General features: G+C 39.0%; 3 protein-coding genes and 1 non-coding gene across 6 annotated transcripts; 2 read left to right on the forward strand and 2 right to left on the reverse strand.

Moving 5' to 3' along the window:
• Window positions 1-211: 211 nt before the first annotated feature.
• LOC115679036 (uncharacterized) lies at window positions 212-872 on the reverse strand. Its single transcript, XM_030602570.2, has one exon. The coding sequence runs from the start codon at window positions 812-814 to the stop codon at window positions 401-403; it is 414 nt and encodes a 137-aa protein (XP_030458430.2). The 5' UTR covers window positions 815-872; the 3' UTR covers window positions 212-400.
• Window positions 873-1,722: 850 nt separating this feature from the next.
• Window positions 1,723-7,968, forward strand: LOC115682037 (uncharacterized). 3 transcript variants are annotated; one of them, XM_056314472.1, is made up of 12 exons: window positions 1,723-1,916; window positions 3,188-3,264; window positions 3,496-3,571; window positions 3,661-3,733; window positions 3,838-3,889; window positions 4,568-4,629; window positions 5,307-5,370; window positions 5,469-5,526; window positions 5,608-5,694; window positions 6,427-6,520; window positions 6,891-6,995; window positions 7,604-7,968. In XM_056314472.1, the coding sequence occupies exons 1-11, from the start codon at window positions 1,834-1,836 to the stop codon at window positions 6,981-6,983; spliced, it is 819 nt and encodes a 272-aa protein (XP_056170447.1). In that variant the 5' UTR covers window positions 1,723-1,833; the 3' UTR covers window positions 6,984-6,995; window positions 7,604-7,968. The 3 variants fall into 3 exon arrangements, with proteins under 3 accessions (XP_056170447.1, XP_030462043.1, XP_030462029.1); XM_030606183.2 differs by having other exon boundaries at window positions 7,608-7,968; XM_030606169.2 differs by having other exon boundaries at window positions 7,622-7,968.
• Window positions 7,969-8,538: 570 nt separating this feature from the next.
• Window positions 8,539-9,837, reverse strand: LOC115682026 (tetrapyrrole-binding protein, chloroplastic). Its single transcript, XM_030606162.2, has one exon. It carries the CDS (start codon window positions 9,789-9,791, stop codon window positions 8,955-8,957), a length of 837 nt encoding a protein of 278 aa, XP_030462022.1. The 5' UTR covers window positions 9,792-9,837; the 3' UTR covers window positions 8,539-8,954.
• Window positions 9,838-12,970: 3,133 nt separating this feature from the next.
• Window positions 12,971-13,042, forward strand: TRNAT-UGU (transfer RNA threonine (anticodon UGU)). The gene has a single exon. It is a non-coding gene; the product is annotated as a tRNA-Thr (tRNA).
• The last annotated feature ends 879 nt before the right edge of the window (window positions 13,043-13,921 follow it).

The raw sequence follows: 13,921 nt of genomic DNA on the forward strand, positions 1-13,921 counted from the left end.
TTACATTCACTGGCCAGCCCAGCATTACCCCTCTCCAATTTCTTCATAGTTACAATCTGCTGCTATACTTATACATTTATCAGCTGAACCGAAACCATCCATTACTCGAATAAAAAAGACATCTTTAACAGCAAGCTACCAGATTTGATGGCATTCATATTACAGAACCCAGAAAAGGATAACTCAAATGCCAAGCATGATGACAGTAGAATTTCAGAATCTATCATCTTCATTACTCTTCCACCATGAAGTAATAACAAGTTATGGTCAATTCCGCCAACACATATCAAAATTTGTTCACTGGTTACAGTTACAACTCACCTGCAACAAGCAGGCCAACAGCTTCCAATCGAAGCCATCGTCTCTTCAACGAATCGATGATCGGCAACCGTTTCTATGCTCACGCGACGCCTGATTGACGGCTCACGAACCCTATCCCTCCCAATTTGTCGGCTCCGCCGACGGCGACCCCGGCGCGGCGCACCGAATCAAACAGCGGCAGCACCATCTGGCGGTGCCGGATCGGCCGCGCGAGCTCCTCGTCGAGGTCGATCTCGACGTTGCCGACCCCGATCTCGATCAGCCGGAATCCCAGCTTCCCGCCGACGCGGGAGGCGACCCTGGCGTCCCAGACGCCGTGGCGGGTCCGCGGGAATCGGGCGAGATTGGCGCGGTTCCGGGCGAGGAACTCCTGCTCGGAGGAGGAGGCCATGGCGACGATGGAGGAGGTGGCGGGGTCGGTGACCTGGGCGGTGATCTTCCGGCACGACAGCACCAAGCGAAGGAGGTGTTGGTTCCTGCCGGTTGTGGACATTTGACGATGGAACAGTGAGAGACAGAGAGTCACGCTCGGCAACCGTTCGACGAAATACATGTTGGAGTTATTCTTAAATAAGCCTAATCTTCTTTAGTCTGCATGTAATGAAAATTCCAGCAAAAAATGATTTGGATCGGTGTTTGGTTAAGAGTTACCTCGCTAAAGGAAGAAAGTTTTCGCTCTCACGAGAGCCTTAGCAGCCTGTGCCTCTAATGTTCAGGGACTGTGAATTTCACTGATGTGATTTTTATTTTAATGTGTCGATGCTCGCATGCTCCGCATCCTCAATTTCCTCTATCTTTCCCTGGAAGAGGAAATACTCTCTTGATTTTTTACGTCCCGGAAATTCTCGAGATGCGGATACGAATCGAGATGAAGCATTTTAAGGTTATTCTTAGAGGACCAATCTTCTTCTTCTTGGTTTGAATGTAATAAAAATTACAGCAAAAATCTGTAAAATGAGAGCTAGCCTGTTCTTGACAGCCCAGGCCCAGGCCCAAGCCCAAACCCAGATTCCTGATCCTTGGAGATACTTAGACTTGTTAAAATGGGTGATAAATTCATTTCTTAACTCATATATTAATAAATTGATCATAACTCATAAATGAGATAGTTATATTTAGTAAATAGGTATAAGTATTATATGGGTATTAAATGGGTTCTAAATGGGTCATAAATGAGTTTACAACTATTTAAACTCAACCCATCTCTCTCGCCTTCACTCACTCTACACTCTCATCTCATTTTGGGAATGAGTTTTTCTAGATTTAATTAAATATGAATATGTTTTAGCAATATGAATCGGATCAGGTACTAGTCAAGAAAATTACATTGTACATAAATAGGTTAATTTGGGTCGGACCATTTATAATCCGAGCCAAATCCAACTCGATTTACCCATTTGACAGGTCTAGAGATGCTGACACAGACTTCAAAGAGAGGAGAGAGAGAGAGAGAGAGAGAGAGGGGGAGGGGGAGAGAGATGGCGATGAGTTATTGAAAATTCCAGGACCAGAATGAGGAGATCTTGGTGGAATTTGTTGTGGGTGATCTCGCATCTGCTTGCCTTCCACTATTCTTCAACAACTTTAGCAATCAGGTAAATTTTTATTCCTTCTTTCCGCACTTTACGTTGATGGGTTTGTGCGTTCATCGCAGGATGCGAGAATCGAAGAAAAGTAGAAAGAAAGAAAGAAATTCTGCTATGCATAGCTAATTACCTCTCCCTGTCTTGTAGCTAAGAACAGTGAATTTTATTTTTTTTTGTTGAGGTTTTCAAGATTTGGAGAGGTGGGTTTGCCCCGTGAAGAATTTGTGAGTTTAAACTGAAATTTGTGGTGGCTGCTCCTCTCTCTTTGAATCCACCTTAGGATAACATGTTGTAGATATAATGACTAGTGCTCTGCCCCACAGAAACAAGAAAGGGTACGGTGTCTCGGAACTTGATGGGATGCATGGAAAAAGGTTTTCTACACTAATGATGCCGGTGATACAAAGACGAAAATCGGTTTACAAAAAGATATGAGTCACATGACAAACTCTTGTTGGGTGCTTGCATATAGTGTACTTTACATTCTGTCATACATGTAGAATTACTCATCCTCAATATGCCCGGCATTAGCATTTGGTGCGAATTTTCAAGAGCCAACCCATTATTGCGATCGTCATCTTTTTTCTGCTACTTGTTGTAATTAGGACTAGGTAACTAAATCAGGCGCCTAGACTGAGCCTAAGTACTCTTTCCCTTAACTGATGAAGTTTTATAGCAGTGGTTGATGGTTAACCTGAACATGCCCCTTAGGTGAGGGAGATAGGTAAGTATGTATCCACACATTGAAAAACTTAATGGCTTGTCTTGCTTTGAACTTCTATGGTGTTTTGCTTGTCATTCCAGCGGATGAAGTTTTCTGCTGTCATTTGGAATCTCGTATTTGTCTGATTACTTGTGTAATTTCCCTTTTCCTGAGCCTAGACACAAGTATGAAAAAAAAGGGGACAGTATTTATTGAGCTCTTAACAACTAGAATCTTGTAGACAACAAGAGTGATATATGTGCATATTCGTATGATGGAGGACTCTATAGGAGGAAAGGAGATCTGTGCACGAGAATAAGTTAGAGGAAACATCTTTAGGCTGAAAGAAAATGAAATTCCTTATTCAGATGGGCTTGTCATTATACACATTATGTTACGGAAGTTCTTGGCAGACAATGTCGATACACAAGACGCTTCTGAATGGTCTCTGAGTTTTCTTCTGCTGGGGGATAATGACAGATTCAGCTGATAAATGATGGCTTCTCTTTGCTTGCTTTCACACCTGGAAATTTTGAGATGATTTTATGACAACCTAGTGCAAAATTTTGCTTTGCAGGAGAGATGCAAGCCTCCTTGAGAGACGCATATGTAGGAACACAGTCCAAGGGAGACTTCTGCTTTCTGATGATAATGGTGAGCCTTTGTCATTTCTGATCTTCTTCACCACTTATATTGTCCCCATGAGCATGTAGTTATCTCATTGCCCTGAATCTCTTTCACTTGTAATTTGCTTTAAGATACTTGATTTAATCGATTTAATTCAATAACAAGTGATAGCAGCCATGACTTTGTGAATGCAGTGTGAATTAACATTTTGCTGTGTTTTAATAGTTTTAACGTTCTGATTGGATATGTGAATTGCAGGTCATGTATGTAATTCTTTTTCCCTAGATCCGCAGACTCGCTGCTGTCCAGAAAATGGAGAGAAATTCTCTTGTTAGTGAGTTTTTTGTGCTGATTAGACTTTTGGTTTTGACTGCATACACTTGTGCATGAATTCTGATGAAATTTCTTTTTTCGCTTTCATAGTGGATGCAATCTCTTTTCGCAATGTTGCAACTCATATGAATATTGTGTGTCATGCTGCCTGAACCCAACTAGGGTATGTTCATCTATGCTCCTTTTGTGCTTAGTTATCTTTTGGTTTTATTTTCTATCTTGGAAGATGTTCAGAAATCTATAGCTTCGTTATCAATTGATTTGCAGACTCAGAAGGATGAAGCGCTCAAAGTAAAGATAGCCAAGCCTGCTACAGCAGGTACATTTTACTTAATCAATATGGAAAAACTATTGCAAAGTCTTCTTCTGCATCTTCATAATAGTCTTTATCTAAAGTACATTATATGTAAAATACATATTTAAAGTATTCTAACTCGTTAGCAAATTATTCACTTCTACTATGCTCAAACTTATGTTTGTATTCTTGTTTTTTCGCGGCCTTATTTTCTGCAATCTTGGGCATATAGTGATTGAATGTAACTGGTGAACAAATAATGGTATATAATATTGATTTTCACATCAATTTTGACTAAATTATTGGTTTAGAAAAAGTTGAAGTTTTACACGTTGGGGGTTTTGTTTATTGATTTGTTCTGTCGAATATGCTTTGCCTGCATCTTCTGATTTCATCTAGTGCATGTGCTTCTCACAAGATGCTTTTCGTATGTTTCACAGTGTTATCCGTAACATCTCAAAGTTTGATGATTTCTGTTGTTTGAAAGAAATTTCCACAGCATATATTATGGAGCACCTTCAAATGATGGTCAACATGTGCATTTAACACCCTTTATTTGGCAGCTGGATATTAATTGGTTCTGATTTGAAAGTCTTGTACTTGCAGAATATGCTAGTGCAGAAATGCAGTTTTCCTTCTAAAATAAGACATCTTCCTTTAAGTCTTGTATGGATGATATTGAGCCAAATTTACATGTGACAGGTACTTACGGTAGCGTATTTGATTTCTGCACTGGGAGATGCCGTCACAATTCCGAAAGTGTGGTGAGCAAATCATTTTGACGGGAGTTATAGATTCTCCTTTAAAGGATATTGTTTTTGTTTGATATTTTGGAATAAATCGCTGTCTTTTTCCTCTCCTTTAAGTTTATATAGGGGTTTCTTTCCCGCTATGAGGTCATAAAGTTGATCTTATGTTGGATGTTTAGTTTCATTACTGCATATGGGAATGCTTTGCGACAAAAGAACTGCAATATAAATATTGAGGAGTACCTCATGTGGCCCATTATCATTTTTTGACGATGTGATCTCTGGAAATCTGCCTGTCCTCATTGGTGGACATGTATGGAGTTTGATTATTGTGATTTGTTGCTCTATTCATGTTTTATGTGCTTCACAGCCCGTATTCACTTCTGTCTACTTTTGTTGTCTGTAACATTGTGATATCGGATTATGGTGACTGCTAGCTATTATATGCTGACAATGGATTGCTTGTTGGTGATAATGTGGATATGCAGTCTAGGATATTGAGGTAACCAAACGTTTCAGCCCAAATATTAGCTTATTAAGTGTTGAGGGACAAAAAAACCCATAGATTGTTAAGATGAGTGCATTGCACCTCTGTTGCATGTTCGTTGCATAATTCATGCTTGCTTATAGAGTACCTGAATTTAAGTTCTGTGAATAGTCAATGTGACATCTGAATGATCTTATTATTCCAGGTTCATGAGAATGCTTATCTTAGTGAATTCCATCATTGTTTCTCCCTGCCTGCAAATTCTTCAGGTATGTTAAATAGTACCCAGGCAAAGATCTATCTGGTAAAAGCATCAGGTGCTGTTATTTGCAATATTAACACTGCTTTATGGTTGAAACTAAAATAGGGGTTAACAGCAAGAGTTTAGAAGCAGGACTGACTGGTATCAATGTCATTGTGGGAAGGTAAGCAGTTTTGTTAATCTTTCTACTTATCCAAGTTATTTGTGGAGAAACCTACATTTGATTTCTTATTCCATCCTTTAGGCAAGGTGAGTCCTGCGATTCAGTCTGCAGGTCAATTGGGCAGTCGTGTGTCCCGAATAAGCTTGCGCTTCTAAACCAATGTGAAATGTAAGTTTATTTCACCACCCCCGATCCCCCCCGCGCCCCCCCTGGTGTTCTTCTTTTGCATTGGATGGTTGATACAGCTAGTTGTTTTCATCAAACCAGGAACACAATTCATTTTTGGATCTGATTTCATTGTTCCTTTACTTTTGATTTTTTGTTTATCTCTTTTGCCAGGGTCTTCATTACTTCTTTGTTTGTGGCAAAAGATTGCTAATTTCTGGGTGTTCGGAGTTTTATGTGCCTCCCTTTTATCACCTGCTTAATCATGGTTCAATTCTAACTGAATCATCACCTTTTCATATCTTTGGATTATATTAAGATTAGTGATGGGTTTCAAAGTTTTAACAAGATATGTTAGAAAATGTTTGCTTATCCTTCTCCTCTTGGGCTTTGAAAGAAAACATGGAGTTTGTCCTTACTCCGCATATATGAAACAGACCGTAATTTCACATTTGTTTTCAATCTAATTCCATAGGGGGGGCCTTAAAACTTGGATGAACCTTCTGAGCGGTTAGAAATTTAGTTCTTTTTCAGGAAGAAAGAGTTATCCGGGTTGAGTTCAGTAGATAATATTGAAATCCTTGGCAGGGACTGACTTTCCCGCCCAGTGGGGTGGGGGGTGTTGGAATTTGCGAGTTTTCTCCTAAAAGAATGTGGCCATGATTGGCTTCAGTAGATGCTTTGAGTTCTGTGGCAATATTTTTTTGGTTTCTTATTTCAATTTTCTTTTGACAGTATGCAGAAACATATGAGCTGTAAAGGAGCTTGTTTGGCAAGCATTGGAGCAGATCAACCTGCTGAAGTTGTTGATGATGCGCCTAGACATCTGGTATGATTTTTTATGCTGCTAGTGCAATGGGCTTTTAGCTTCCAGAAACCCATGTGTTAATAATCGTGCATGCATTGAATTAGTCAGTGTGTGGAGGACAGTCTTGACAATGTGGTGCATTTGTAATGCTCCTCGTCCTGCTGGGAAGGACATTGTGTAGTGATACATAAAAAGAGATTGGACACCTAGGTCATCACTTGAATACTTTAATTTTGGCATCATCTAGGGGAATTTGGGCTTGGGACCTTGTGTTGTTACAGGATTTAGTAATGCTCTGAATATGAAATCAGTATGCATAGATGTCTGCTTTTACATAGAAGTGTGTTGACAATTATTGTAAGCGTACTGAAATCTTTACCATGAATTCTAGAATCCAGGAGCTTGCTTGTATACCCAAAGACAATCGGCACTTTCATGTGAGGGTTCGCATCAGCATACTAGGAGACTCTGCGCTTGTGCTTAGTACAATTACTGAGTAAGTTCTGACATCATCATCTTCCTTCATGAAACTTTTTTGTGTACGAGTTTTCTAACGTGTGCTCTAGCTGCCTATAGAAGGGCATAAATCATTAAGTAAACCATAACTGTGGCTTCTGCATATATAGGAAACGATTCATAAATCTCTTTTAGTCCTATCTTGAGGCAGTTGTGGTGTATTATCGAGGATATGAGCTTCTAACATGTCTGCAGATTTAACAATTGACGACTTCTCATGTATTCATGAGTGGTATACAAAAAAAAATGTGTTTTCTTTTTTCCCTGGTCCCATGTGATTTATTCAAAAGTAGATGCAAGTCTCAACGTGACTGGAAACCTGTCTCCATATGCATGTGGTGATCGCACTCTCTGCTTGTATTCCACAAAGATTTTAGCAACAGCTAATGAATAGTCATGCTGTGACAGCATCCTGTACTTCATGAAGACAAGCACATGCATGTGTACTCATTTGTGCAATGGTTCCAAATGGAATATCTCTAGTGCAAGAAAGTTCCCCAAAATAAATTAGGGGGAATATGTCTCGAAAAAAACGCGTGATGGCATGATTTGCTACCGTCATTGATTGTTTATTCATTTGATCAAAAGATAGTCACTGTCATTCAGGAAATGTGATGAATTTTGGAGTTTCTTCCTCACCATGCACGGTGTTGAACTTGCTTGCAGCAACCGGTCTTATTATTGAAGTGCAGAGTTCTCACACCAAGAGTTTTGTTTTTTCGGTCCGTCTGATGACACCTATAGTTCTTTTTTTGTCTGAATAGTCTAAATGCTCTGATTCGGTCAAGAATCAAGATTCATTGTGGTAGCGCGTGTTTGAGCAGTAACAATGTAGATCTTCAATTTTAGCATTTTTGGTGTTCTCTTCGAATTGGAACAATGTTAAGAAGAAACATGAGCTAAGTTTTAGCATTCTGCTGCTTCATAGAATTGAAAATCTCTCCCTTTACAAAGGATTGTGCAAATATCTTGTTCACTTCCTTATGCGGAAGATCAGAATTGGAAGAAGAAAAAATAACGAATTCAACACAACGAAAACACACCAAAAAAAACAGAAACGGGAAGAGAAGAAAAGGAGAACAATCTCCAGGTTTTCTCCTGATGAAATTGAGAATGAATGAAATTCTGGTTACCACTTGTTATGGTCCTACGACGTGCATGGAACGATTGCGATCATAAGACGATATTTTCTGAACTTCTTAACATCAAAATTTATACCTCCAGGGAGCATATCGAGCAGTTGGAGCTCTTGGATTAATTAAAACTTGTTTATTCTGGTAAATAAATATAGTAAAGCTAATTAATTACTCTACTGGGGAGTTCTTGCCTCACTTGTTGAGGAGGCAAATTGTTCCTCTCAGTTGTAATGTGCTGCTCTTGATTTGTGGGTGTTTCCATCACAACCCATTGGCTCCGCTCCCTTTTGGGAAAAACAAAAGAGGCTTTATGATGTTTCAGGGATGTTGAATGCAAATCAGATTTCTCCAAGTCCCAGAATACTCCTCGGTATCACCAGTGAAAAATTTAAAAAACCAAACCCAGGTAGTGTTGATATTAATTATTAACCTTGTCAAAGAAGACAGTGAAAAGAACAAAATGTCTGGCCCCTGCCTTTGTCCCCATTGTCCCATACAAAAACCCACTTAATTACATTTCATTCTCACCATTCACTTGTCCCCATGCTCTTTTTTCTGTAACAATGTTCGTTCCCCATTTGGAACAGACAATATCGGTCTTCCATATCACCCACCCACTTGGCCTAACTCAGATGGCAACATGGCCATGCCAATGATGTTGTCATAAATGATGGAAAACCCCAAAAAAGGGAAAAAGAAGGCAGAATATTCAGAAAATAAAAGACCAATCAACAATTAACCAATTATGTGTGTGCTGATTTCATCAAGATTGATTCATCATTAACAATAATCCTGAAACAAGATCAGAAGCTGTAGTCTGTTTTGAACACCCTTTTGGGTTGTGGCTTTGAGGAGGCATACCCGCCGTTCTTGATTGCTGGATCAGTTTGTTCTTGCGCCTTTTCTTCTTCTTCTTCTTCATCTTCTATGTCAGCGAAAGCAGGGTGAGTGAGAATGCAGTTGAGCAACTGAGTCCCTCTCAGGGCATTGGTGAGTGGCAAATGACCCTCGGGAGTGTCCTCCTTTAACTCCCACATGAACTCAGTTGGGAATGACTTGTAATTATACTGCTCAACCTCCGTGTCCAGCTTCTTCATCCATCCCACCTTGATGAAGAACTTCGTAAAGTCCCTCCTGGCCTTATCCCACAGCCTCTTTTGGATGCTGTATCCGAAGCGATCATCGCTGTGGCGACGCCACAGCTCGTCGATCGCCTTGAGGTCAGCTGCGGCGATGAATTGGACCTCGGAGAAGAAGACGTAGCCGCGCTTGATGGCAGCGTCGCCGGCCAGGGCGATGAGGAGGCGGCGGGTCTCCTCGTCGGCCTGCCGGAAGTTCTTGGCGGCGAGGTGGCGCTCGAGGAGGTCGAGGGAGGTGGAGGAGGGGGAGGGGGTGGTGGAGGTGGCGGCGTCGGTGGCGGAGGAGGAGGAGGAGGAGGAGGTGGTGGGGGAGAGAGAAAAGGTGGTGGTGGTGGTGGAGGAAAGTGAGTGGGAGGAGAGAGATTGTGTGGTGGTGGTGGTAGGCTTGAGGAAGAGAGAGGACGGGGAGTCTAGGGAGTGGCGGCGTCTGAGGCGGTGGTGATGGTGGTGGTGCTGGCTGTGATGGTGGTGGCGGAGGGGGTTTAGAGAATTCGTCGCCATACAGTGGAGAGGGGAGGGAGGGAGAGAGTTTCTTGGGTGTGACAAGTAAGATGAGTAGGTAATGATGCTGGTGGGGTGGAGGGGAAGATAAGAAGGAAGAGACGAGGAAGTGAAAGAGGCTCATCAGGAGCAATTTCAGGGAGGGTTGTGATTGGCTACACGAGGGTGAGGCCAGATCTCTCTCTCTCTCTCTCTCTTCCAAATGATATATTCTCAGTGCTATTTTAGAGAAGGAAATTGTTTTGTCTTCCTTATGCAAATAATGACTAGAAAACATCGATAAATATTGAATGTACAAATCGAAGTGAAAATTGTCCAAGACATCCTTAACTTATTATATGACGGCCAATTCAATCATAAACTTTTCAGTTGTGTTAATTTAGTCCTAAACATTTTCACAACTTATCAATTTAGTCACTTTAGCCAATTCGGTTGGAAATCGCTAACGTGGATAATTTTTTTCTTTTTCCATTTCCTTTTCTTTGTTTCTTTTTTCTCTTTTCTCTTCGCCGACCTAAGGCGAGGGTTGTCCTCGCCAAGGGCCAAGGAGAGTAGCCCTCGCCGGGCCAGTGGAGGGTGGCACTCACCTAAGTCCGGCGGAGGGGAAAAGAAAAAGAAAAAGATCAGAAAAATTTAAATAATTATCTATGTCAGTGTTGATCATGACACGTAGGACTGTCGGTGCTGACTAGACTGCTACGTCAGCGATTTCCGATCAAAATTGGCCGGAACGATTAAATTGGCAAATTATTAAAAGGTTTGGGACTCATTTGGATAATTATCAAAATGTTTATGACTAAATTGACCTAGTTCAAAGGTTTAGGTTTAAGTTGGTCGTCATATAATATATTTAGGACTTTTTGAACGATTTTCCCATAAATAAAATTTTCATTTAGAAATTAGAGTAACTAGTATTAGTGTTTTGTATTGTATACATGTAGTTACTTTCTCAATCTAATTTCAATGTAACCGTGGCAAATCATCGTCAATTAATAGTTTTGTTTCCTATAATAGTTTTGTCAAAAATAACAAAATTATGATGACCTGGCTGAATTATTTAGTGTTTACTTTCACCAAAACATAAGTTATTCTCTTGCTATTTTATCGAATTTCGAGTGCATATATATTAGGACTATACTTACATAACGGTACCATTACTATTAATGAGTAGCGGTGCAATTTGAACCGTTCATTTTAATTTTTTCGTGATTGGCAACCGGATCACTAATTTGCTGTAAAGAATCATTCTTTTTGCATGTGTGCAATATTTAAAGAAACAAATCCAATGGCATTATACAAGAAAAAGAAATCCAGGGGGTAATTAACTCCAAAATTTATATGGTGGAATATTGGTCCCAAATAAATCAAATGGTACTTAAGAATTCATAAATGAAGAATATCAAATCTCCAAAATGCAAATAATACAGATAAATTGGACTTTCAATTTTTTTCAAAGTTTTTTATTCATTAAGGTACACGGGACATAAGCTCTTCTGTTTGCACACTAAAACCTAAGTTAGCCTCCTCTTCTGAAAAAATAAATTTACTTATCTCTTTTGATACGAATTCAGATATAAAAAGAATAGAAAAATCAAATTACAGTGTGATTTAGGAAGTAAAATGCATATAAATTGTTTCGAACTAGAGATCACAAAATGATCGAACAAAAAAAAAAGCATGACTCAAATATGATTTGAATCAAATTGAGAAATCCGAATATAAATTAAACACGACATAATACAATACGGTTAACTTGAAATTTTCAGTTAACAAACCGTTTGTCATCACTTTGGAATATTTTGATCACGACATGAAATGACAAAATAGGCAATACTAATCTGATACTACCATATGATTTTGCCACCCTATTTCACCCTCATAATTATCGGAATTTCAGGCTTTTTCCCCTTTTATATTCATGGAAGTTATGGTTTATTTAAATCCCACTGGATGTAGTTTGCTTGCTTACAAGCAAATTCAAACTAATGGTATATGTTTCCTTACGTTGTTTCTTCTCTCTTCATATTTAAGGAATCTCATTTAGTGGGATTTCCCAAATCCCACCAAATGAGAGTTTCCAATTCTATTTTTTTTTCAAGGAAATGGGTTAAATAAGTTAAGGAATCTCATTATCACGGTACGATTAGCTCACCATTTTGCTACACATTATGAAACTAAATAAAAGAATGAGCATTAAGAGAAAAGGGTAAAACGGTAAGAAAAAGTAAGGATATATAATAAAGGCAGAAAATTACATCAAAATTAAATAAGCAGACCAACCACATGCGGTAAAATATGCCGATTGTGGGGTATGTAAATTAAATTACTGTAACATAAATTGCAGTTAAGAAAATATTAAGTAATGTTAAGCAAATTAATGATATTTAAATAATATCAAAAGATTACAAGTGGAGATATCAAAAGTACAGGTGCAAATTACAGAAAATAAAAGCCTTTGTATCCTCAGAACATGAACAAGATCTGGAACATAAATGTGTTTTAGGGATGATATGTGGATATGAAACTTATTGGATTTTGGATTCTAAGAAAAGAAGTGAAGATATTCAAGAGGTAGGATCCAGGTATGAGATGTGAAAAGTTTTGAGAGTAATCTATTATTTTTCTGGAGAGAAGAGAGAAAGACTCTGGGGATATATGAAAATGGCATTTTTTCAATTGGAAGACTCAAGTTTTTCCCATTCTTACAATAGCGAAAATTCTAATAAAGATGACTGTTTTGCATTCATCAAGAATTGCACCATGGTCTTTTAACACGAATAATCAACAACAAAAACACTAGACCAACATATGTTTTTTTATGGTGAAATAGTGCAATTTTTGTATTTTGCTATGAAAATTTGATTTTTTTTACCGAAAACATAAAATAGATTGGTTCTTGGGTAGAAATGAGAATTTGGTTTATTGACAGGGAATTGTAGGGGTGGTTCCCAATCCTAAGCAAAGAACCGTCTCACCTTGTAACCGATCACATATAATCGAAAGACATATGATCTCTTTAAGTCAAAATAAGTAATCTCTCTTTGAACTCATTAGAGCTAATATGTGGGTGGTTTGAATTTTTTTTCTTAATTAGAGTAATAGATACAGTTAATTTGACGCATCAAAATTAACTCCAAGAATATATATGCTATTAAATATCTTGACTGTGAGGGTGAGATGCCCCTATAGCTCAGTGGTAGAGCGTCAGTCTTGTAAACTGAAGGTCCGTAGTTCGATCCTGCGTGGGGGCACTTCATACTTCATGCTCCTCCCACTAACTTATTTCTATTTTGTTTTTCAATATTTCTTCAACCATTCAAGTCTCATATTATATATTATATTATTTTTCGATATTTCATCAACCATGAAAGTCCCATATTATATATTTTCCAACATTGGATAGTATTAAAGTTGGAATTAAATTTTTGTCTCACTGGTTTTTTTTTGAACAACCGACCGATAACCTTAGCCATACTTCATGTCTCGGGCATATAAAGCAGGACCATGCTCCCGAGAATTGCTCCAAGTAAATGCGTAGATGTGATGATTCGAACTTAAGTCTTGAAAACAGAAGGCAACTTACCTCGAGGACGGTCAGTAGATGAGAATAATAATCTCGAGACATCGCATAGCTCCAACGTGAAAAAGCTGGAGATCGATTTCTGTTTTGGAAAAGGTAAAAGAAGGAAAAACCTCCATCAATCTCAGCTACAAAGGGCCGTCCGCTAAGGATTAGCCATGTTTTTGGCCCATTGGGCTCGTCAGGTCAATCTATTCTGACCCAATGGACTTAATGAACTCAAATTGTAGCCCAGTCAATCCGGGCCCAACAACCAGATCTAAGACCATCAATTGAGTAGTATGGCCATGGTATCACTACTGTTGCAATATGCTTGCAAGCTGCTTGAGTTAAGATTAAAACTTGCCTCATCGTTATTGCTGAATTCCTTCTTCTTCTTCTTTTTTTCGGACAGAGTTTTCATCCATAGCTTTCCTCCAACCAATCTTATGACTGGTGGGTTACAAACGCGGACATCATCCATAATGACGCTTGCTTAAGATTACATGTGAACGATGTCCGTATATTGCCATTCACTAGCAATCGGATGCATCCTCCAATTAGGGATGGA

The sequence above is a fragment of the Syzygium oleosum genome, unplaced genomic scaffold (genome assembly GCF_021117445.2).
Source record: "Syzygium oleosum isolate NSW1041296 unplaced genomic scaffold, Sole_v2.1 Sole_v2.01, whole genome shotgun sequence".
Lineage (NCBI taxonomy): Eukaryota > Viridiplantae > Streptophyta > Magnoliopsida > Myrtales > Myrtaceae > Syzygium > Syzygium oleosum.